Source organism: Myxocyprinus asiaticus, chromosome 17 (genome assembly GCF_019703515.2).
Source record: "Myxocyprinus asiaticus isolate MX2 ecotype Aquarium Trade chromosome 17, UBuf_Myxa_2, whole genome shotgun sequence".
Lineage (NCBI taxonomy): Eukaryota > Metazoa > Chordata > Actinopteri > Cypriniformes > Catostomidae > Myxocyprinus > Myxocyprinus asiaticus.
In genome coordinates this window covers 44,155,911-44,182,784 of record NC_059360.1, presented here as the reverse complement: position 1 = coordinate 44,182,784, position 26,874 = coordinate 44,155,911, and the positions used below count along the sequence as shown (strand labels likewise).

The 26,874-nt window shown below is 36.2% G+C and overlaps 1 protein-coding gene across 3 annotated transcripts in view; it reads left to right on the top strand.

Annotated features, from left to right (window-relative positions):
- Positions 1 to 26,874, top strand: part of LOC127455486 (A-kinase anchor protein 6-like) — a 202,704-nt gene that overhangs the window by 167,744 nt on the left and 8,086 nt on the right. For all 3 annotated transcript variants that reach the window (XM_051723428.1, XM_051723427.1, XM_051723426.1), the window contains 3 exons: positions 877 to 1,023; positions 7,016 to 7,270; positions 24,770 to 24,985. In XM_051723428.1, coding sequence (XP_051579388.1) covers positions 877 to 1,023; positions 7,016 to 7,270; positions 24,770 to 24,985 — 618 coding nt within the window. The remainder of the gene's footprint in view (positions 1 to 876; positions 1,024 to 7,015; positions 7,271 to 24,769; positions 24,986 to 26,874) is intronic.

The following is a 26,874-nucleotide window of genomic DNA, read 5'->3' as shown; positions in this document are numbered from 1 at the left end:
AGTGACAACAGAACACAACACAGCTGCACACAAAACAGAAAACAGAACTTACTAAACATGTTTGAAGAGGTTGAAGTCAAAGAATGGATGCATTTCTATGCCCAGCCTTATTTTTCGGTTTGTTTCTCACCAAACCTTATCATATGCTTTCATAACAATCATGAGTCTCATGGAATAATTTATTAGACTTCTGAATTATACTTCTGCATTTTTTTAAGCTTTAAGAGGTACTCACTATAAACTGCCATTGTATGACATCATTGAGCACAGCATTTTCTTTATACATTTCTCCCTTTGTGTTAAGAAAAATAAACTAATCCTTTAATGCACTATGAACTAACATGAATTAACAATAAACAATTTTATTTTTGTAAACTAACATTTACAAAGATTAATAAATGCCATATAAATATATTGTTTATTGTTAGTTCATGATAATTAATGCATTAATTAATGTTAATGAATGGAAACTTATTGTAAAGCATTAACCTAGTTTTTCTTAAAATGTATCAATTTCTTTTTGAATTATCGATTCCACTGTTATTTACACTTTCTATAAAACCTAGCTCATCCTCACTGTTGCCAATCGGAAGAGCTAAATGTGTAATCTTCTTGCCTCTTTCATAAAACATTGGCATATTAATTTTTGACTGAAAAGAAAACTAATCATAATTGTGTTATTTATGTATAAATTAAATTATACTATGGTAAACGCTTTCAAATAAATGAAATACGATCCCGTGTCCCTCCTCTTCTTCTCATCATTTCCTGTTTGTGCTATAATAATACGACAAAAAGCCTCCCCCCCCAAAAATTTAAAAAAAAAAAAAGACATTTCTCACCCTTTGACTGTGTTTACTTTATGTGCATCTGCAGGGGAACAGTGTGGAGATGTCCATGTGGCTTCCAAAAAAGACACAACTTCTGGGTTGGTCTGAATCTCTGAAGAGGAGCGGTGCTGAACTTCCTGCTGACTTTGACCAGCGACTGAGTGCCCTGAAGAGCAAATGGGATCAACTCGAGGTGAGGTTTAACTTTGCCTTTCTCTGTTCATCCTGCTGTATGAACATGACAGTTTCAACGGCAACATCTCTGAACAAGAAGAAAAGGAAACAATAGACACCTTTTTGGGACACCACTGTTAAACGATGTAAAAAAAGACTCAAAGAAAAACATCTGTGGTTTCTTTATGGGACGAAAGAGCTTCCTGAACGAAGAAGTCGGCTGCTCTGACACAGGTGAAAGTCACATACTGAGAGTGATCTTACCTGATCCAGGGCACCCAGCAGAGTTGAGAGAGATGCAGGCGGATAAGGAGGGATGGGGAGAAATAGACATAGAAAGATGGAAAGAGATTGTTAGAGTAAAACTGCAGTGCAAATGCATCTTAAAATTCGTATATATCCTCCCATTGCTTCAAGTTCTTTCTCATATGTCTCTCAGCTTCATATGTGCAAAGTTATCTTGCTTTACTATGGCATTTTAGCTATTTGTTTATGTTCTTTTGAGCTGTTTTGTTCCCTCCACAATGTTTATGGTTGTATGGACCTTTTTCACGGACTATGATGACACTTCTCCGCCTTAATTTTGCAGCGTAAATCTTGCAAAGATTTTTTATATTAGAGTTTTTTCAAATTATTCAATGCACATTTATAACATTATTCTTTGTTTTATATTACCCTGCCATTCAATTAAGAAAACTAGTCAACACTGTTGCAATGGGATGAAGGAGTAACAGTAAATTTGCCAACTTTCTATACTCTGCCGCTCTTTTTTTTTTTTTTAAGTTGTGAAAACATAATAGTTTTTTTCTTTTTCTTTTTCTTTTGCCTTTCGGCTGAGCAAATGGGAATACAAAAATTATATTTGCTATGGTATCTCATTGACCGCTCCAGATGTTTACCCCACTATAGTTTACTTCCGCGTTCAAAACCAGAAATGTGAAAACGATCCATTGTTAGCATAGCCGTTTCTTCTGTTTTTTTGTTTTTTTTTTATCCCCTTTTCTCCCCAATTTGGAATGCTCAATTCCCGCTACTTAGTAGGTCCTCGTGGTGGCGTGGTTACTCACCTCAATCTGGGTGGCAGAGGACAAGTCCCAGTTGCCTCCGCTTCTTACAGTCAATCCATGCATCTTATCAAATGTCTTGTTGTGTATGACACTGCGGAGACTCACAGCTTGTGGAGGCTCATGCTACTCTCCGTGAGTCATGCACAGCTTACCACATGCCCCATTGAGAGTGAGAACCACTTAACCATGAGGAGGTTACCCCATGTGACTCTACCCTCTCTAGCAACCGGGCCAATTTGGTTGCTTAGGAGACCTGGCTGGAGTCACTCACGACTCCAGGGGTGGTAGTCAGCGTTTCTTCTGTTTTTAAGCTTTTTACTCATCTAAAGTTCAATCTACCAGTTCAAGGTATGTTTTAACATGGTTAACCAGCTGCTATCAGTTTAACTAAGATGCTTTTCCAAGGTCCAATTTTTATTAGGTGTCTTATGTTACTATGTACTAACATTAAAATGCATACAACACGATGTACTTATTATCTAACTACATGTTTTTCTGCGAAATTCTGCAATGCTCGTCAAGATTAGCATAACAGCCTTCAATCTGAACATGAATTTTTCGCAGAGTTTTAAAGTGTCAAACAACTCATTTATTACCCCGTGTTGCAATGAAGCATTAATTAGAATCATTCAGAAATGAAGAATCAACGCTGCTTGGCCACGGCAAACACTCTGACTGGCGTGAGCGTGCGAGATGTCGATTCGTGATGAGTGGCGTCTTGCTAGCGCGTGCGCGACGGGAATAAAGCGTCAGCGGTGCGGAGAGTTCAATCTGAGCACTGCTGCACCCTGCACAGTGCATTATGCTGTCTCAGTTGCATATTAAACAAGCCTATCAAGTCAGCCATTGGCATCTGCTGTGCTGACACAAATTGTGAATTAAATGAAATTGATGTCCCCTGTCGTATATATTTATGAAGACAGACCATTCTCTGAAGTATTCTGCTTATGAAGAATTTATGATTGCAAACTGTTCCCGAAGCAAATAAAGTGGCAATAAATTCCTGTTTTTGTGTTGCGTGACCCTCCAAGGGCATCGACTTCACCTCCCACCAAGACATTTGTTACATAGAGAAAACAATAGCTAAATCTGGATTCCATTGATGCTCGTCCAATCATCTGTATTCAAACGAGAGGACAGGACAGTGAAATAAAAAGAGAGAGAGAGAGAGAGACAAACAAACAGAGACTGTGTATAGTCTTAGAACTGGAAGTCTCTGGCCTGTACAGTCAACATGCTAAGGGGCCGTTCACACAGAATAAGGGTGATGGTATTTTTTCCATGTAAACATGTGCTAGATGGATGTCTTTGATTGTTGCTCTGTGTCTCGTGCTGGAGCGTCACATTGTTTAGATGCCATGTCAAGTTTAAAAGAACTTAAGCTTTAAAAAAAGCGTCTCAAGTTGTTTTTTTCTTGTTAGCACAATGCGTGCGGTCTGAATGCCCCTATAAGACTGAGGGCCTGCGAGAATGTTTTTTGTTTTTTAAATTGTCAAAATATTAAAAACTACAGTCTCGACCAACACAAAATAGGCATGGGTTGAAAGCTTAGAAGCTCTACTTTCCAGTGCATGCAGGCATTATGACCAAAAGTGCTTTGAAATTGGCAGACAAATCAGAAGTGTTCCGCTTTGATAATTTGTATAAAAAAAATAAAATACAAAAAATTGCACTGTACATATAATTGCAATAAAAAAAACATCAAACTGATCAAATAGCCATGTGTCATATGTTGTTAGAAAGCTCTCAAAGAGCCAATTTGTTTTACTCGCAGACAAAAATATAGCAAGTAAAGCTAAGTATACTATATGTCTTTGACAATTATGTTGCTGTTGCTTATATGCAGCGTTTTTACTTATAACTTCATGAAAAATAAACAGAAAATAAATATCACATAACATTACTGAAAGGAGGTGATTATCTGTCAAACGAGCCCACACACAAGGTAATCGGATGCATAGATCATTAGATAATCCACATGAAGCACAATGTTACATATGACCACCAGGAGATGGCGCCAAATACATGACACAAACTCAATGATACAGACTCATTCAGTCAAAAGGCAAAATTCTGAGAAATCTCATCACTAAAATCATGTCTCCATGCAATGCAAACCTTTAGTCATTGTTGTGTTTGCATGTGTAATTAGTACTTATGTACAATTATTGTGTTTTATTTGTTTGGAGATGTTTTTGGACACTATGATAAACTATTTTCTTCTGATTGCTTTGTCATAACATTCTCATGTACGGTTGACATGATATATTCAACATTTTTGTAGCATTTAGCATTTACTTTGTTTGCCTAAAGTCCACTTAAACAGAAATAGCTTTTTAAAGACTTTTATTTGGATAAATCTCACAAAAACACCATCCTGGTCACATTTCACCCTAAAATCAAAAGAATAAAATAAGAAGCGATATTTTGTGTAAAAAAAAAAGAAAGGAAAGTCTATTTTTGGATCATTACGATTTTTTGCATTGTGACATTATTGTCATGACAGTTAAGCACATTTAAACACCAAATTCTCATTACTGTAGTGCATGTAGACATTTTAATGGTGCTTAATAATCATGATAATTAAATAATAAAATAATGTCACAATGCAGAAATGTTCATGGTTCATATTTTTCATGATTCTAAAAATAGGCTTCAATTTCTTTAAGGAAAATATAATTTATTTTTGTTGATTTTGGGATGAAATATAACCCAGACATATTTTTGACAGCTTCATCCCTATGTAAATGACCTGAATGTTCATTGATATATATAAATGTTGGTGGCCATGTGTTAATGTGCTCGTTTTAGGACGATTTGAACTCTTATTTCAATAGAACAAGGGGGAAAAAATCCTGTTTTTCATGAGTCTAAAAAAAAAAAGAAAAAAAAGTCTAAAATTGTTTCAATACAAACTCTTGATAAATGCTTTTATTCAGCACTTTAAACTAAACACACTTCGAAGCATTTAGTCACAAAAAAAAAACTCTTTTATATTCTTTGACCACTGACATCCCATACAATCACAATCCAGGGAGATCTGATTTTGCCACAGTCAAGCCTGTGGAAATCTCAAAATGTGTTTTCCCCCAAAATAGCCCATTTTCACAATTCACAGCTAAAACGCCCTTGACCACTGAGTTGAGCTGTCCATTTTCCTTGCAATTAACACTGTGGTGACAGGAGAGGAATGCAGATGTGTTAATCATGGCCTGATCATTGGGCGGACCCGTGCGGCAAAACCCTGAGAACTTAATTGATGCCGCATGCTGAAATAGCCACTTCATTTCTGTGTCATAATGACATCTGCATCCATTCCAGCTTTTTAACACACAGCACACATAAAGGAAGCACAATTACAGCAGCCAGTGTGTGTATTAATTGGATAATGGCATGTTTTGTGCTTGCAATTGCAATCTTAGTATACAAGGTTCAACCTGCACTCTGTCTCCAAAAGTGCGATTGCCAGGCAGGTGGGAGTATGTACACACAAACAAGCACACAGACGCACACAAAACACACACTCGCACAGGCAGACTGCAGCTCAGCATGATTCTCTGCTCTCTTGCTGTCAGTGGGGAAAAATTGTTCAGTGGAGCCTATTTCTAAAATCATTGGTGAGTTTTTGCAGCTGATTGTTTGCTATTCAACAAACATTTGAATGTTGCTCTAAAATGTCACTTTATGCAATGAGATTTTAACCCTTTCAGACACATCAGATAAAACTCGCTTTTATCAATGACTTGAGGCATACAGCAGCAATATTGAAGCCAGAATCTTTTCAGAATCTACTTCTTAATTGAACCCAAATAAGAAAAATCAATCACAGTATGTTAGTCTATGAATCGGTTCATTACGTTTAGGTTGTGTTGGCCTGCTGAATGCATCTGAAAGTAATTTTTGTGTCTTTATGTGTATGTTTAGTTCGCCTCTTATGATTTACCATATTTCTTGCATGGCTAACTTAGTTAAACTGTTGAATTTGTAGTAAGAACACAGTAACCACAGGCAAAACCATGGATGGTCCCCCTCAAACATGGTTAGATCCGTGTAAATATGATAAATCTAAAATAAAGGAATATATTTCTAATAAAGGTTACTGTAGGTTCCTAAACTTATTTAGAAGCTATAATCTCCCAATAAAATTATTATTGGGAGATTATAATATAAAATGAAGAATAATAAAAACCATGGTATTAATATTATTTTTTTTTTTTTTTTTTTTTTTTTGGACAGTGAAATACCAAAAGCGCCTTGGAGTATCATGTAAATACAATGGTATATGAATATAGTACACATACATTACCATGTTATATATCTAAGTAGTCTTATGACAGCTTGCAGTAATTTATGCGAGATGGTGAAATCGTAAGATATAGTGAAACTTGGCTCATATGAAAGAGCTAGCCTCCTATTGAACACTTTCTTTTACGTGAACAAATTTGGTTACTCACTCAATATAAATGATTGATGTATGTCAATAACCTGTAATGCGCTTCCCTCGACTCGTTCCAAACCCTGATGTTTTCTTTCATGGTCGAGTTTAGGGTTTGGTTAAGAGGGTTAAACGTTATCTTCAGAATAACATTGTTCGTTGGTTCATATATTTTTGTCTATAGGAGTAAAAGATATACGTTTTTGTACGAGCCACCTTGTACGATTTCTTACAATTTCGCTATCTCGTACTATTAAAATGACTTTTCATGAGATCGGGTTGGGTATTAGCATCATGATACAATCGCTGTACCATGGTACTGCCATAGTACTTTTTTGTAATTGCCTTAATAGATTTACATTTAATAAGAATCATTTCCAACAAAATATCATATTCACCAAAGTCACTATAGTAAAACTTTGGTAAATTTCCACAAGGGATATCCTGTGATATTTCCTTTGTGTGTACATATGTACTCAAGTGTGAGATCTCTGTTTTTGTCCCATCAGAAAACCCTGTCCGAGCACATGGAACCCAGTGTGGGCAATCAAATCCCTCGAGATCTTCTGTCTCCAGACACCAAGAGGATGGTGACCCAGCTGGAGAGCCGGATCAAGGAGTTAAAGAGCTGGCTGAGAGAAACTGAGCTTTTCATCTTCAATCTGAATCTCAGGCCAGACGCACAACAGTGTGAGAGCAGCAAACAGGAAAACAATGACCCACAACATGACCCACTGGCCATCAAACAACTCCAGCACTTCAAGGTGAGCAGTTCAATGTCAAAGTGATGTTTTGATTTGGTTGTGGTGTTGGCTGATGTTATCCCAGCCTAATATGCAGTAATTCCGTAATAATTTGTTTACGGAAAATTAACCATGGTTTTACAGGAACAAATAAAGTTTAACTATTATACTTGTAGTAGAACCAGGAGCACGAAATTTTACATGTTAGTTCCTAATAAAGTTACCGGCAACTGGAAATGTATTATCTTTCCAAAGACAATTTTTACTGTCTTTTGGTGCAAGTGTTAATTTTGGACTCTGTCTGTGGTCCTACAATTGTTCATTAGTCAGCATTAGCAGTGCTAATCCATCAATACCAAAGCTTTGTTCTCAGATTTGCATATGGTAGACCTTAATACAAGCTTATACAGAACTACAGTACATGACAATATTGTCTCAGGTAGTCTGGGTATTTATCATGTACAAAGAGAAGAAACTGCTTAGTCAAACTACACAGAAACTCTTTCTAAAAATAACCATTCTTCAATGCAGTGTGTTCAAAAGCACACATCAAATCCCCTGACTGAAAATCTATATGAAATTATTATTTGAGTTAAAATCCAGAGAAACAGCTCAGAGTATTAATCAAGACGCGTCAAAACACGGGTCGGCAAGTTGATTACCTTTTACCCGCTGAGTGACAAACATAAGTGAGTAGAAGCTTTAAATATACACAAGGCTAAATGATCAGGAGGGGGAAATAAGGCAAGATTTCCTGTTTGATAAAATGCCATGAAGCCAAATAACACTTGCATTGATTTCTCAGGAAGAGTCCAGAGAAAAGAATAATGCAAAGATTGGAAATATTGATAAGATTGTTGTCGTCCACACTGCTTCTACAGTTGCAATGCCAAACCGAAAGGCCTTTTGGATTAAATCGGACAGGAGTTTGAGACAACTTGAAATTTATATTGGACATAAGCAGTTTGAGGGTTTTTATCCTCAACTCAGATACAATACATAAAAACCTCAAGACTGGGACTTGTGGAATTTCAGCATCTGTTCCATGTAGATCCCCGAAATATGTTTAAAAAGGAGAGAGAGCTTGGCACTTCAGTATGTGTAACAGGTATGGTCACCCTTTAAAATGTCATCATAAAAATGTCTGTCTTCCGCTGAATAAAAAGCATTAAGTTCTTCACTTGCTAGGGGGGAGAGGAGTCGACTAAAATTAGACACTATTGTATCTTAACCTTCACTGTTCAGACAGTTCAGAGTAGTTGACTGCCAATTTCACTTCTTTCATTAATAACTGTCTTGGCTTTAATAGTGTGCCTTCATGATATTAAAACACGAGGGTTGGACATTTCCTGACAGGCAGGGGAGAGACTGCAAGAACTGCATGCCAGGTTTTGTCATTATATAACAACTTTTACTTACAATACCTTTCTATAAATCTCTATAAATATACAATACAGATATATTCCATTTTGTGGTGATGTCTTGCTATGGCAAATATCACTGTTACTATTGCTCAGATTTAGAGTTAGGGATTCTTCAAAAACCCCAACTCTATGTATTAAACTTCAGTTTGTAACTTGTCACACACCATTTGTGCTACGGACATGAATGATACCTCAAATTGTGCAGCTTGTTAAAGAGAGTGGTCATTCAGTGCCAACTCAACCAGAGATCCCAGGCTTTAATTATTGTTTTTGAGAAATAAGCCTTCATAAATGATGATGAAAGCCAAAATATTAAATGCCATGGGTCAATATTTAGCTGAATAATCAACACTTTTTTAGAGCGGGGTCATGATTTGCAGCAAAATTACAGGTTAAAAAAATAACTTTATAAAGGTGGCAGTGACATTATTTTATATTTACACAGATATAGGTAGGTCTATTACTAAAATCTGTTGACTTCAGCACCCATTGTTGCATTAGATGCCAATGGTGTGAGACCAAAAATTGGAAACAACACTTTTATGTGTTGTTTTTCCAAAGCTGGAGTGCTTATAACTTCAGACGTATTAAAGATACCTTAATATCTTTTTTAGATATTTTTGTAGAATAAACTTTTTCTTTTTCTTCATTTGTAAAAACATTTGAAAGGGGCGAAAAACGAAGCTTGTCAAGTCTTAACTATCACCAAAACGCAGAATGAAGTGCTTTTCATTCGAAGTTCAAAGCGCCTCTTGGCATTGGCGCCCTAACGCGAATCATGAACGCAGTTTCATGGTTCATGATGTAGGAAAGCGGATAGCCACAGTCTACCGGCAGATTCATGTTGTGGTGGATGAGAGTTTAAGAGTTTAAGAGATTTAATAACCATTGCAATGAAAATGGAACCTATTTGGGGACTAGTTCTTTCAATTAGTCAACCTCCCAATTAGACTTTGGGAAACGTTTAATGTTACTTGAATTGGGACTATTCTAGTGCATTTCTATCTTTATACTGTGGAAGGCTTTGTTTCAAACAATATGATGCTTTGTGTTAATTAAGCATCATATTGTTACATATTGTGGTTTTCTTTCCTAAGATGTAAATAAATGCATTCTAACAGGAAAAGAAGTACATATATTGTCAAATTTCAGCACTTTCAAAATCAAAAACTTGGGTAGCCTGGGTAGCTCAGTGGTAAAATGCTGGCTACCACCTCTGGAGTTCGCTAGTTTGCTAGTTCGAATCCCAGGGTGTGCTGAGTGACTCCAGCCAGGTCCCCTAACCAAATTGGCCCGGTTGCTAGGGAGGGTAGAGTCACATGGGGTAATGTGGTTGCTATAATGTGGTTCGTTCTCGGTGGGGCGTGGTAAGTTGAGCGTAGTTGCCGCGATGGATGGCGTGGAGCCTCCACACGCGCTATGTCTCCGTGGCAATGTGCTCAACAAGACACGTGATAAGATGCGCAGGTTGATGGTCTCAGATGAGGAGGCATCTGGGATTCGTCCTCCGCCACCCGGACTGAGGCGAATCATTACGTGACCCCGAGGACTTAAAAGCACATTGGGAATTGGGCATTCCAAACTGGGAGAAAAAGGGAAAAAATCCAAAAAATAAAATAATTTTGACAAAATTTTGACTGACAGCACAAATTGTCACGTTAATTTGAGGGAGGACCCAAATGCAAAGGCAATTTCAACAGGCTTTATTAAAAAATAAACAAAATACAAACAAAAACTCTCATGAGGGAGAGGAACAACAAAACAGGGCAAAAAAAAAAAAAACTAAAAAACTAAAAGATAAACAAAGACAAGGCTGATCGAAGTTCAGGAACCAACTGGAGACAAGACTAGAATACATGAAACTCACACACTGGCAAACCTTACAAAACAATCTGGCACAGGACTGAACATGAGGGGAGCTTAAATAGGGGAGAAAACAAGGAGGGTAACGAGGAAAGTGCAACTAATGAATTGATAACAGGACAAACGAGAGGGCAGGGTTTTCACTCAAGACTGAAGAGCATGTGGCAATGAAAAACCCAAACAAAGCCAAATACCCTCTCACACACACACACGATACGAGAGTCAGGATCCAGTCACAAAATGATAAAAACGAAGTGACAGGATCCTGACACTATAGACAAGAGACAAGAACACATGGCTATTAAAACAAATCCAAAGCCATGTGTTCACACAAGACAGAACAAAACATGGATGTCAGAATCCAGCCACAAAAACAATAAACTAAACCAACAGAAGTGGCTGGATCCTGACAACTAATATACACTGATGAGCCAAAACATTATGACCACCCACAGGTGAAGCAAATAACGTTGATCATCTCCTAACAAGGCCACATGTTAAGGTCTGGGTAGATTAGATGGTAAGCAAACAATCAGTTCTCGTAGTCAACGTGTTGAATGCAGGAGAAATGGGCAGAAGTAATGACCTGAGTGACTTTGAGAAGGGCCAGTTTGTTATGGCCAGACAACTGGGTCAGAGCATCTCTGAAACAGCAAGGCTTGTGGGGTGTTCCCGGTCAGCAGTGATGAGTTCCTACCGACAGTGGTCCGAGGAGGGACAAACCACAAACCGGCGACAGGGTGTTGGGCGCCCAAGGCTCATCAATGTGCGAGGTCAACGAAGGCTATCCTGTTTGGTCCGAACCGACAGAAGGTCTACTCTGTCTAATAAGTCACAGAAAAGTCTAATAAGTCACAGAAAATTTTCATGATGGTAATGGGAGGAATGTGTCACAACACACAGTGCATCACACCCTGCTGCTTATAGGGCTGCATAGCCGCAGACCAGTCAAGAGTGCCCATGATGACCCCTATCCACTTTTGAAAGCAGCTACAATGGGCACGCGAGCGTCAGAACTGGACTTTGGAGCTGTGGAAGAATGTCGCCTGTCCGAGGAGTCCCGTTTTCTTTTACATCATGTGGATGGCTATGTACGTATGCACCATTTACCTGGGGAAGTGATGGCACCAGGATGCACTGTGGGAAGATGACAAGCCGGTGGAGGGAGTGTGATGCTCTGTCCTGCTGGGAAACTCTGGGTCCGGCCATTCATGTGGACGTCAATTTGACACATGCCACCTACCTAAACATCATTGCAGTCCAGGTACACCCCTTCATGGCAATGGTATTCCCTGATGGCAGTGGCCTCTTTTAGCAGAATAATGCACCCTGCCACACTGAACACATTGTTCAGGAATGGTTTGAGGTGCATGATGAAGAGTTCAAGGCCTCCAAATTCCCCAGATCTCAAACCAATTGAGCATCTGTGGGATGTACTGAACCAACAAGTCCAATCCATGGCGGCTTCACCTCGCAACTACATGAGTTGAAGGACCTGTTACTAATGTCTTGGTGCCAGATACCACAGGACACCTTCAGGGGTCTTGTAGAGTCCATGTCTTGGCAGGTCGGTGCTGTTTTGGTGGCACGCAGAGAACCAACAGCATATTAGGCAGATAGTCATAATGTTTTGGCTCATCAGTATGTGTATATATATATATATATATATATATATATATATATATATATATATATATATATATATATATATATATGTGTGTGTGTGTGTGTGTGTGTGTGTGTATATATACTGTGTATATATATATATATATATATATATATATATATATATATATATATATATATATATATATATATATTTAATACAATCATTTGATCCATGTTGGAAGAACTCATTTCCCAGATTGCTCTAATTTACCTTAAAATCTTAAAAATGTAGCCAAACAACATGAAGCAGCTTTTAAGAAACCTTAAATAGAACATCTGAAGGCTGTTCACACCGAAAGCGTTTTTGCATCCATCCACACTGTTTTTCAATGGTTTTTCTATGTAAACATCTGCTAGATGGATGTCTTTGACCATTGTACCACATCTCGCGCCACATTTTTTGTGCCGTGTCAGGTAAAAAAAATAACTTTTAAAAGTGTGTCTCGAGAAACCTGTGTTCTGTTCTATGCTTTGTACTGCATCTAGCTTTTTTAGTGCAAGAATGCTTTTGGTCTTAGTTATCTGTTCTTGCCCGTTTTGTTGTGTTGTTGTGTACTACTTAAATTTATCTGGTTTATGACTGTGCTGAATTTCTTAGAATTGCATTTCAGTAAATTCTACTCGTCATTCCAATTTAATTCCAATATAATAGCCTGAGGGGCATGGCCAATTCGATTCCAACTCATGAATTGAAAGGGAGCAAATCTTTAAATTCTGAAAGTATGCACAAGTCCTAACTTGCTGCAAATGTATTGAGTCTAGACATAACAAAGAGCATATTATTTTTTTTGTTTTTTTTAGATGGTCACCTTTGTCTTAGCTAATGTTGTCCTTTTGGAAAGAGGAAGAGAGAGAGCTGTCATTTCAGGAGCACTTCCAAAGAAACCTACAACTCTAAACCACGTTCCTATTAAAGGCATTCCACGAGAGAATTAGACTAAATGGAAACCAGACTGAATCTTTGCTGAAGCATTTGAATCGGAGTCCATCTCCACATCTCTCGGCACCTTTGATCAGCTCGCCGCAGCATGGGGCCCCGGGGCCTCATCCTCCAGCGCCCGTCCAGCTGATTGAATGTGACGGCGCAGATATAATATCAATACTTTCTCCATGATTAGGAATAAGAAACTCCTGTTCCTTGGCAAGTGCTAACCACATTAAGTCTGTTCTGGGACGGGCGCGCGAGAGTGCCAAGCGCAGAGTTAGCGTCTTATCAGCAGGTAATGGGGAGCAGACAGGTGACAGGCCTGTTTATTACATACAATCGACTGGCTGCACACACACACACACACACACACACACACACACAGAGCCTTATTTTTCATTATATGTCCATCGCGTTCGCGTTCATTTACAGGCACTAATGAGAAAATGTCGTCAATGATGGCAACGTTATCACTTTCCTGCCATTTGTTTTCGTTAGCACAGTAAAGAGGACATCTACCGTTTGTAAGACATTGGTCTGATTTTGAAAACATTGTCATTTTTTCTCTTAAAGGGAAAAATAATTAGATATACGCATCTATAATGATTGGCTTTGTGGAGGAAGGTCACTGACAATCTGACGCAAGCAAATGCATTTTGGTCTTGGTAATTAAGATAAAATGGAAGAAGTCAAACTGAATGCAAAACAGGATCCTTTATTGTGATCTTATTCCCTGTATTATATGGCTGTTTAATTTGCGTTAGTCTTATGTGCAGATTGGTTAAGTTTGCCGCAACCATTGAACCCAGTTACCAATGTTATTGTTATGATCAAACACATTTTTTTTCTTAAAATTCTGGGAAATATCAGTTTAATTTACCTTTAAGTTTCATTTATGTTCAATAACTACAAACCAATATTTGGTCCCAAACTACCTAGCCCCTGCTGAGTGTAATTTGGCTAAAATAATTGCCACCCTGTTATTTGCAAACTTGTTTTCCAATTTGGTGTAATTTTTAATTAGTTTTAATTTGTAAATGTCTATTTAATTTGGATTTTTTTATAATGTTTTGCTTGGAAATTACATCACACAAGTAAAGTTTTAAATGGTATTTAGACATGTTACAAATTCTGGTAACAGAGTAGAAACGTTGCAAAACTCTTATAATAGAAATATGAATAGAAAATAAAATGGCTCATACATAGTTTGACCTCCTGAGATGGATGATCATCGTTTTCTGAGGGTTAAAGGGATAGTTCACCCAAAAATGAAACTTCTGTTCATGTACTATACATAACTGATGTCAAAAATAAGAAGAAACAAAACTATTTGATTCGAATGATATGTAATTAAATGTGATGGGTCACGCAGGAACTTCTGAGAACGGCCTATTAAAAAAAAAGTATTGTTAAATATAATACACATATAATAACTGTAAGGTAAATCATACTTATTTAAAAAAGATTATATATATATAATAATAATAATAAATATATATATATATATATATATATATATATATATATATATATATATATATATATATATATATATATTTATTATTATTATTATTATTTTAAAAAAATAATTTTTGTATTTTTTTTTATAAGTATGATATATATATATATATCGGTAAAATTACATGTATTGTTAAATTTAATATAATTTCATTAATTGTATGGGTTATTCTCATGCAAACTGTCAAAACAATATTGTGGTCCTAATCTAACCCTATATTTATATATTCGTTGTCTAAAGAATAATTGATGTTAGACAAGTGCACTAATGATGAACAATCTCTCATGAGCACATTCAATATAATTATCATAAGCTATCATTTGTAACATGATCTGTTTAAGTGACTGATGAAATTCTTGCATTATTCTCTAATTGTCATTAAAATAGCTACTGTTACTATTTTACACCATAATAGCTTTTTAATATCATTTTGTGTTAGATTCCCGACATAGGTTTATGTATGAATGTTTGGCAAAACTCCCAATGGTTACGCTTAAAGTCTATTAAAATATTACAGTATTGTAATTAATTATATTACATTCAATATAAAATAAAAATTATATTCTCGTCCTTTTTGTTAACATTCCAAAATGTCTTGGCCTGCAGTTTACACTAAAATGGTTTAGAAAACATAGGCCTTGTCCAGCTTATTTTTTTTCATTTATATATATATATATATATATATATATATATATATATATATATATATTTTTTTTTTTTTTTTTTTTTTTTTTTTCTCAGAACCCTGCAATTCTGGAGAAAAATTCAGAAATCCATGCTGACTGTACAGAATGTCACAAAATAAAACAGTTTTGCATGTAGGATTCATTTGCTGCTGAGTAGCATACACTGCACTGTAAGAACAGGTGGCCTGGGACATGAAAATTATACGTAGCCAAAAGTTAATTGTCAGATGATCAAAACATCTTACTAAAATGACAGATGTCGTTTTTATGACATAACTATCTTATTATTACAAGAAAATATGTCGTTTTAACTAAATGTATTGTCGTGAAAATAGTGTCACAATGCAAAAAACGTATCATTTTTGCAAAATATCATTACTTATAATATTTATTTTGATTTTGGAGTAAAATAGGTCCAGGACATTTTCTTGACAGGTTTCATGAGAATTACCTGTATATGATAAATACCAGTTAACTAATTAACAATTATTTACTGTAGCATTTTTGCATTCTTTTGCCATTAAAATTACACAATTTTTTTACTCTGCGGGTTTGGAACAAAATAAGGGTGAGTAAATAATGTCAGAACTTTCATGTTTTGGTAAACTATCCCTTTAAGCACCATTTGTTGAACTCTGATTCTATTTTTATGAGAGTTCAGGTCCTATTCATGGCAAGTTCCTTTTATTTTCCATTGACACTGCAGTTGTATTTCTCTTCGTTAGCACGTGGGGACTGAAGCAACTGCGACTGACAGACATTGATGAAACTCAATGCAGTGTGAGCCGAGGGAATGTGTGTGAGAACAAATGGCCGATATGAATTCGTTATACTCATTTGTGATAACAAGTGCTTTCGGTTTTAATTGACTTAATCAACAAATAGAATTAATCAGAGATTACTAATTAATGGTAATTGATTGAATATCCACTGGGTCACTGTCGGAGCTAGATTCCCGTGTCCTTGCCATCACTGTAGGGGATTTGGGCTCCACTCCTCAATCTTGGCGAGATTAATTGAAAATGTTAAAATTGCAGTGGCGGTAAAGTGCAAGATGAAGTGTGCGCTGGTTTCTCCCAGCGGAGAGAGGGAAACAAATACCCCGAAACCCAAAGAGTAGAACTGTCGTCTGGCCCTCTTAATCCTCGCGCCGGTGCACTCGTCATTTAAACTCCTCTCACTCTTTAAGTCAAACCGCGCACCCCAAAAATGTCAGAATATCGTAAAGCTTAGATTTTAATTAAGTGGGAGAGAGAGGTGGGGTATTGGAGTTTAAAGGCTTTAGGCTGAGTCTAGCAGTCTGTTCTCATTTTGTGCTGAATATAGAGATAAGCAGTTTTTTGGTGAAACACTCTTGGGTCTCTGTAATACACATGCATCTCGCCGCTGCAACTGTGATTACAGACGCTGATAGTGAGAGACCTGTAGATTAATACTGTACACCAGATGGATTTAGCCACACGATAACAGCCAGGGGATTGCGACGAGAGAGAATAGTCATCTCTGCCGCTCTTGAGATTGTGTTAGCACCTAAACACAGCACGAGACAACTGATCCTCTGATAGCTTTATTAAAAAACATCTGATAGATGATTTTGGTTGTGATGTTGTGTATTCTGAAGTTCTCACAGAAGATGGACAACTGGAGTGGCCATTTATGTTTTGTTTTTTGTAGTCTTTCTCGAAATGTTATTGCTCAGAGGTTGCTCTTTCATATGTCAGGAGTCTTCATGCAGTCAGGGTTCCCACGGTGGAGAACCTGGAAATATTAGGGATTTTAAAAATGGTGATTTCTTGGCCTGGAAAAGTAATGGAAATGGCTAAAATCTTAAAAATCATGGAAAAGTCATGGACATTTCTATAGTGAATATTCATGCGGTATAGTAACAAAATACAAATACTTTGATACTGTTCTTAAGTACAGTTTTTGAATATTTCTATTTTACTCAAATATAAATATTTTGGTTGACTTTTACTTTAAAAAAAAAAATACTTCTACTTAGATACATTTCTCCAGACCCTTTCGTTACTTTTGAAAACAGCAAAGCAGCAAATGTAAATTGAATGCGGCTCGGCGATAGTGATGTTTGATTTGCAAATGAATCATTTGAGTTGAATCTTTTGAATTTGATTCTTTTGAATCGGTCAAATCGTTCAAAATGCGGACTGAGTGATTAGTTTAGAGAATCGATTCGTGAATCTGAATCAAATCATAAGGGGAACCCACTTCAGAATCTAAAGAGAAGAGGCTGTTCATGTAAATTTTAATCTGGGTTTTTGGCTAGAAATTAACTGATACATTTTTGTCTTAAACAGTATGAAAGTTGTCAAATACTGATGAAGTTATGTGTGATAAAGTCTTCCACCTATCCTCAAGAACTGTTCATTTGTGTAATATTTAGCCGTTCAAATGTCAATAAAATGTGGTTACTTACATTTAACCAAGGTATCATGTGTATGAATCAATAATGACCGATGCGCTCATGATTATGTCTAACAGTAACATTTGCAAAACCCATTTAACCTGAAACAGGTAACTTAATGATCTTAACTTAAAGTCCATTAATTGTACTTTTTATACTTAATATCAGTTACTTTAATAATTTTACTTAAGCATTTTTTTTCATGAGCTACATTAACTTTTACTTGATTTAATTCCCATAAAGGTATCTTTACTTTTACTTTACTTTAAAGTATGGTGAATATAGGGGCCTGGGTAGCTCAGCGAGTCTTGACGCTGACTACCACCCCTGGAGTCACGAGTTCGAATCCAGGACATGCTGAGTGACTCCAGCCAGGTCTCCTAAGCAACCAAATTGGCCCGGTTGCTAGGGAGGGTAGAGTCACATGGGGTAACCTCCACGTGGTCGTGATTAGTGGTTCTCGCTCTCAATGGGGTGCGTGGTAAATTGTGCGTGCATCGCGGAGAGTAGCATGAGCCTCCACATGCTGTGAGTGTCCGCAGTGTCATGCACAACGAGCCACGTGATAAGATGCACGGATATTTGGTCTCAGAAGCGGAGGCAACTGAGACTTGTCCTCCACCACCCAGATTGAGGTGAGTAACCGCGCCAAGAACCTACTAAGTAGTGGGAATTGGGCATTCCAAATTGGGGAGAAAAGATCAAAATAAATAAAATAAAAAGTATGGTGAAAATACATACTAGTTTTCCTGCTAGATTTTGCTCTTGTGTAGCCATCTTAATTTTTGATGATTGTGAACTAGTGTTTCCTACAGAATTCTGCTTTTTTGCAACAGGGGAGCTGCAAATATATATTTGCAATATAGTATTAAGTATTAGTGTATTTGTAGTACTTTAAATAGATTTTTAAAAATATTTAATGTAAAATAATGCGTAAATATCATTTAATAAAAATTTAAAAAACGTTGCATTTTATGTGGAATTTTTTTTTTTATCTTTATATAAACAATTAGTGCAATAACTGAAAAAAATTCACAAACCTTTTAAGAACACAAAACAGTTCTTCATTTGATTCGGATTCAAGTCATGACTTCAGTAAGTTCAGTAAGTCAGATGTTAATTCACTAATCACTCTGATTCAGTCAGCAGATTTAATGAATCATTCGTCACACTGACGAATCACGAGATGGTGAGTCGTTTGTAGTGATTCATTTAAAGAACCGACTCAAGTCAGTTGTTCGTGAAAAGGATTAGACTAGTCTCAATGCATGTTTGTTCTTGAGAGCAACCAGCAAAAGAAAGACGTGTTGTTTGGCATTACTATTGTAGAATTATTAATTTTATAATTAATTTTATGTTATAATTTTTTGCTGTGGTGCTGGAGATTCAGTAGCGACTTAATAGTGCCACTGCTGAAAGGCGGTGCAGGAGACACTGTTGTGAGCGAATCAATGAATAGGTCAAAACGGTTCACAAATTGGTCCGAATGATTCATTAGTGAATTGGTCTGAATCAAAATCATTTAAAAAAAAATCTGTTTCCAGCAATCCCAAATTACTGAAAAGATATGAAAAAGTCATTGAATTTCATTTGTCAAAAAGGGTGGTAATCCTGTTGAGATCTTAGTTATTTTTCACTAATATTTTTTTAAGTATCAACTTTGTTAGAAAAATCTCAGTTAGCTCAAAAAGAGGTATTACAGGGTTGGTTTACCCAAAAATGAATATTCGGTCATAATTTAAATGCCCTCATTGTGTGTTCATGAAAGCATGAGAGAGGCTCGTTCACAGTGGCTCACGTGTTGACACCAGAACCTGTATTGTTTATAACGCTAAACAACGCTAGTTCTCATGTGAACGCAGGCCTCTGTGAACTAGCCTCTCTCATAGTGCTTTTTTGTCTTTTTTCTTCTCGTCTCTCTCTGTCTTTTGATATCTGACTGAAGTAACAGGGTCCATTGGCTAGCGGCCAGCATCTCGGCCATAGTGCCGGTTTTGTGGCTGTGAAATGGAGTCATTGTGTAGACTCACATACTGGGGGAAAAACAAGCTACTTTGCTGTATTTGGAAAAGCTTTTTAGCAAATATTGGTGCACCATACTCCTCCGTTCCTCTTTGTCAATACGGCCAGACTCAATAGGGGGGAAATCAGTTTATGAGACCCAGCATTGCAGAAATAACAGAGCATCAGATTTCTGGCAGAGTTAATACGTCTAAAAGCGCAATGTTCCATTCAACATGTAATTATGAAGTCCCCAATTTTGTACATTTAATCTAACCGAGTTGACCTATGGTATCAATAGACGATAATAGTCATCTATAAAGTATTTTACTGACATTCCTGTGAGTTCACCAGCTGATACCTGAAGGGTGGAGCTCAAATAGGGACAGAGAAGTTCTTTTCTTTTTCTTTTTTATCCCCTTTTCTCCCAATTTGGAATGCCCAATTCCCACTACTTAGTAGGTCCTCGTGGTGGCACAGTTACTCACCTCAATCCGGGTGGTGGAGGACAAGTCTCAGTTGCCTCCGCTTCTGAGACAGTTAATCTGCGCATCTTATCACGTGGCTTGTTGTGCATGACACCGCAGAGACTCACAGCATGTGGAGGCTCATGCTACTCTCCGCGATCCACAACTTACCACACGCCCCATTGAGAGCGAGAACCACTAATTGTGACCACGAGGAGGTTACACCATGTGACTCTACCCTTCCTAGCAACCGGGGCAATTTGGTTGCTTAGGAGACCTGGCTGGAGTCACTCAGTACATCCTGGATTCGAACTTGCAACTCCAGGGGTGGTAGTCAGCATCAATACTCGCTGAGCTACCCAGGCCCCCGGGACAGAGTAGTTCTTAGAAGTTTGACTGTTGGCATAAAATCTCGTCCACATTGCAGCTTGCTGATTCTTAAGACAAAACAGGCTACAAAACTGAACAAATTAAAGTTTATGTGTCAAGTAATAATTTTGGATTAATTTTCAGAGGCATTTACCTATTGTATGTTTGAGTGCATTCTCCTGCTTTTTCATTTTTCTCACAAAATGCATGTTTTTTTCCTGTTCCTATAACTCACCATGGGTCAACACCATCAGATACCACACAATAATGTGTTATATTTGTATTATAAATATTGACAAATCTGCCATTCACTTCAATTAATGGATGAACTGATTTTTAGCTCCATCTACTCTTTACACCCAAACAGGTTTCAATGAAATATGTAAAAAGGTTTCTTACCAGAGGCACTTTTGTTGCCCGTAGAAGTGCTTCACGGAAATCAACGCCATGTTGTTGTGTCACGTGACTTGGTGTGCCAGAAGTTTAACCTTTAAATGACAGTCTAGAGTCTTGTGAAAAGTATTCAGTCAGTTTAAATTAATTTAAATTATGTATCGCATATAGCGAAGCCAAAATACAACGTCCATGCATGTGGACATGGGGTCGCAGGAGGTTAAATACGTTTATTTTTCGAATCACATTGGAGAATAGTTTTATTCTTGATATAAGCATAAACATTACTAAATTTTGTTAAATTTCACCGCAAAAAAAAAAAAAAAAAAAAAAAAATCTTATGTCTTTTTGCTTCTCAGGTAATTTTACTTATTTTAAGAATGTTTATATATTTAACCCAGAAAATCCGTCAAAAATACTTAGTAAGAAATTTGTTTTTTACAGTGTAGTAGTTTTTTTTTTTTTAAAGATACATATTTATATTTCTGCTTTTCTTAAGTATAATATATATTTTAATCTATATAAAGTATAGTGTAATGTCATAATTTTGATAAAATAAAAATAAAATCAAATGAAATGGTTAATTTGTGTTCAGAACATTCTAGTGATCATCTCTAGTTAATTTCAAATTTGATATGTTCCTATTCAAAAATGTAATGACAGGTAAAGTGGTGGGACATGTTTTGTCCCATGTCTCAAGAATCAGTAAGCTTATTCTTGAAAAGACTGTGGCATTTTAACTGACCGACTTTAAGTGACCAACTTTTCATTTTTTTAGGTCAGGTAAATGTAAAATATACCTGGATATAGCCCTGATAACAATTAGCAGAATAAACAAGTGTGCTAATACCCTTTACTTGCTATATACTAGTCCCTCAAACCAAATTATTGAATCTCTTTCTTATTTTTTATTACAGCACGTATTGGCATTGATATTAATAACAAGTTGGTAATGCAATTCACAGTGATAATTAAACAAAATTCCATGATTTGATGCTATGAACCTCTTAAACTTTAAGAATAGGGTATTACATTCCCCAGTCGCCATACTCTATTATCTGTTTATCATCCCACACGTTTCTATCTGTCAAAGTTTCAACTCTTCTGCAGGATAACTCTATCAGCGAGGACCCTCCCTGCCTCCTCTCTAGCATGCTGCCGTAGCATTTTACAGTCGCATTACCTTTTTAAAAGACACAGCAAAGGGAAATATGCTAAAACAGAGAAGGGAAGCACTCCAGGAAAAATAAAATCCAATTTAAATGTAATGGTGAAATGTAATGGTGTTTAATATTTATTAAAAAATGTACAGAAAATGTAAGGCAATGCTTTTCAGGGTGGCTGGGATTTGCATAAATTGTTCTCTGAATGTTTTCATCCTGTACTGCACATGGAGCAGCACCCGTCTATTCGCAAATCTGCCATTGCATACTTAAAAGAGGTTTTGGTACAGGTGAGAGACCATCAAAAATCCATAGACTTGCATATAGGATCTGTGCAGCAGTGTGGTCTCTCGTAGGAGAGTTTAGTGTGTATGCTCTGGCGATTTCGTTAAACTAGTGTCATTGCTGGACTCTGAAGCATGGGAGTGAAGCTTTGGCCTTTAAATATTTAATTCTGTCCTGTTTATGGGGAGAGGGGAATGTGATTTACATGCTCCTGACAGGCTGAATTGTTGTGGAGACCTCATCAAGCACAAAAGAGAGTTGCTCGCTTTCTCAGTGTCATTCTATATTCATTCATGCCACAAAACCTCTACAGAGTGGCTTTGAATTACAGTAAGTTAACATACATGACTGCATTAAATACAGCGATAAACTCCACATTTGTGGTCAGTGGAGTAACTAACTAAAAGAAACTTCATTACATTTTTCAGTAGCTTGACAATTGCTCGAGCTGTAGCTAGTGTAGTTTTCCAGTAACAAGCTACTTTTTCCAACCAGAAGCAGTGTAGCATTACAAAATGTAGTATTTTGTAATGTGTGTATGTATGTGTATATATATATATATATATATATATATATATATATATATATATATATATATATACACACACACTAATTGTGTTTTGTCTTCCAACAGAGAAAACTAAAGCTATAATTACATGCATTTTCCTAGAATGTCTCTTTTTTGGTCTTAAGTAACTTTGGGAAGTCCACTTAATTTTAGCCAATTGGTTTGTTTATCATTCCAATAATAAATAAAATAAATAAATAAAACATTTAGCTTTTCGTTGAAGTCATTACAAAATAGTATTACAGAAGTCCCTGCAAATAATTTTTGTCTTATTTTTCTTTTGTAGCAAAATACATATTAGTTAAATTCTATTACTATGATTTATATATAGTAGTACTGTAGTATTATGACTATAATTTTAATATATGTAATAATAATATAATAAATACTACTTTGATACCATCTAATTGAAATAAGGTAGGGTGTTTTTTCAGTTTTATTTATTTATTTTTTTGTTAATTTGTTGTATTATACTGTATGTTAATGTTTAAAGCTGCCACCATGATTGAGATTCTCATTGTTTTTTGTGCCAAATAAATATTGATGTCTTTAGATAAATTATATGATCTGAAATAATTATATTTAAATGTTATAAACTTATATTATATAATGTTATGTAATATAAAATAATATAATACTGTATATAGTGCTATCAGTTGATTAAAATTTGTAATCGTTATTAATCGCAGAATGTTTTTGTAGTTAATCGTGATTAATCGCAGATTATGAAAGTGCTGAAGTTTGACACTAATATACTTCTTTTCCTGTCAAAATGCATTTACTTCCTTCTTAGGAAAGAAAAAAATAATAATATTATGCTTTGTTAACATTTTCCAAACAAAGCTTTCCACAGTATAAAGATAGAAATGCACCAAAATAGCACTAATTCAAGTTATATTAAACGTTTCCCAAAGTCTCATTATCTAGGTTTCCATCCAAGCTGCAAATTTAATTTCTACGAAAAATCTGAATATCGCAAGAACATAGTGCAAATAAAGCTGCGTTTCCATCCTATGTGTTCAAAAGAACAAGACCGTCACATTTGGGGAAATTGTACTCTTTTATTTTTATTATTATTATAAAATACTTGCGTTTTGTAGCACGCAGACAAAACACTGTAAAGAACTTTGTCTCTTATCTGGGAGCAACAGCACGTCACACAATTTTGGGAGCATGATGTGTGTGTGTTTCTACGTCCTTATGTCTTTACCGTGTGGATCTATAATATTTTTTTCAAAAGTATCAATAAACCTGCTACTTGATTTCTATCACAAGTCCCATCTGGGCTTGTTTTGTACAACAAATAGCATTAAGAGATCCATTCTCCATCATTTTATCAATTAAACTCTTTTAATTAATCGCATGCGTTAACGATTTAATTCTGACAGCTCTAATAATATAATATAATATATTGTAATATAATATAAAGAAGCTCCAGTGTAGTCTGCTGCTTTTTGTTAGGAACTTGTAGTGTAGCTAACTACTCCTTTAAAAGGTTAGCTTGCCTGTTGTTTAACTACTTTAAATTATGAGTAGGCTGGCAAGTCATTTCTGCTACATTGGTTGTGGTGCAAACTGAGCTTTTAGGGTGGTGCTTTGATTCCTGTTTTTAGAATTCAAACATTGTGTTAGTCCTTTGGCATTAGCATAGCAACCTAGGCTATTAGAATAACCTATCCTGATAACAGGAACTTTAAACCCTGTGTGTACTAACACAGTGTACTAACATGGGTTTTTGAGAGGACTGACCCATCCCTGTCTCCTCAGGCTCTCTGTATGGAGGTGCGGGGCAGACGGAAGGGTGTTTCCTCCGTGCTGAATCTCTGTCAGAGGCTGCTGGATGGACCTGAACACCAGAGCTCAGACACAGAGAGACAGTCGCTGCAACTACTTCAGGTCAATCTGGAGAGACGCTGGGAGGCCATCGTCATGCAGGTTCTACAGTGGCAGAACAGACTCAAATGCTCGCTGGGCAGAGAACAGGTCACATATGCTGTACACTACTCTTACAAGCCTACTATGTAATATACTGTACATATTATATATACATATATATATATATATATATATATATATATATATATATATATATATATATATATATATATATATATATATATATATATATATAAGCAGGTGGTGTCCAATTATTGCTGTAAGGAGATCTAGGCTACTTGCTGTTTCAGAGTGGTGGTTGCTGGCAAAGCATACTGTAGACTAGAGTATCATATCAAACTGAATGCTAATTGTTTTTGCATTTTTAAACTAATTGTGTGTCAAGATATTTTCACTTTTGGCAGTTGATTAAAGATCGTATATGTTATTCTACTCAAAGAAAGGTGTTTAAGGGGCTGTTCCGACAGTTCTTACGCAATGAATAGAAAAGAGTGCACATGTCACGAGATGTCTAGCTCTTGTTTACATAAAAAAAATAAAAAAAAAACGATATAAAAAGAGCACAGATGGATGCTAAACTGTGTTCTGTGTTAATGGACACTAAGACAATTTTAACCATAAATACACTACTAGTGTTATAGTACAGTATAGCTGTAACAGTGCTATAAGAATTTTCTAGAATAGAATAGAATAGGTCATATAATGTGCACATACCGTTTTTACTGCAGTATAAAAAGACTTCCCAATCTTAAAATGTAACCTTTAACTAGTCTCTTATTGTATGTGTGGGACCGTTACAGTGCGCCTTAAATGAGTGAGTAGGACGAGGGCTAGACTTTGCCTTTTGTCATGTAGATGTTGTGCATTCCTGCATGGCTGCAGCAGAGCTCTGGGGAGGCTGCAAACTGCACACAGATCAGCCTCGCAACCTGTTTGTGAATGTCCACTCACTTACACGGGTAAGACAAATTACTCGACCCTCTCGCAGCCTGACCTTGCGGCGCTGAAGTGCAATTTCACTTTTTGCGTGCGGAACAGAGGAAAAGAAAATAATAGGTAGAGAATAGGTAGAGTTTGTTTTGGTAAATACAATACACTACATGAAATGATAAAATAGCTGACTGCTGAATGCTTCCGGAGGCCTTGCTCACAACCAGTGTTAGGAGTATGATCATTTTTTTTTTTCTGTCCTAAATCTTTCATTTGTTTTTAGGAGGATTTTTTTTTTTTTTTTTTTTTTTTTTTGTCAGGATATCATGAATTCAGTTTCAAGGTCAGTGAAAGGGATGATGGGTTTTAAGTTTTTAACTTCCTGCTCTCAAGGAAGTGGTTAAACAGTGATTAAAATTAACTGAGGTCTTTCAATATTAAACTGTAATTACCGTATTAGTATTTGGAAACTTAAGCCATACTCAATTTATAACAATACTTGTTTGAATACAATGTATGAATATCATTGCATTAGCCAAAATAGCAGGCCATAATGTACCGTCTTGTTTAAATTTCTACAAAATGGCAAAACTAATGACTTCTGTAATAGCATAGCTGGCATTTATAATTAATCTATCTGATTAAAATGTTATGTGGTGCAATTGGGGTACAAAAGCTAGCTGTGGCAGCCTAATTAAATTATTTTTATTTGATTAAACTGATTGATTGTTCTCACAGTTGAGGGTTTTATCATGCGCTGGCGATGCAAGCCTTTGAATTAGTATTTCCCTCATCAGCAGAAAGAGAATAAACAAAAATCTAATAAAAATTCATTATATTGGATATATGACATTCAAAGCAAGTGTTAGATTTGCCAGTTTATTAGATTAATGAGATAAAAAGGATCACATAAATAGACCCTTCCTGAATTAACAAGAAGCAAAGCAATTTGTGTAATTATGTGTTGTACAGATTGGCCATACTGTATCGAAGCAAACACTTCTGTGTCAAAGCTTAAAGTGATAGTTCAACCATAATTTAAGAAA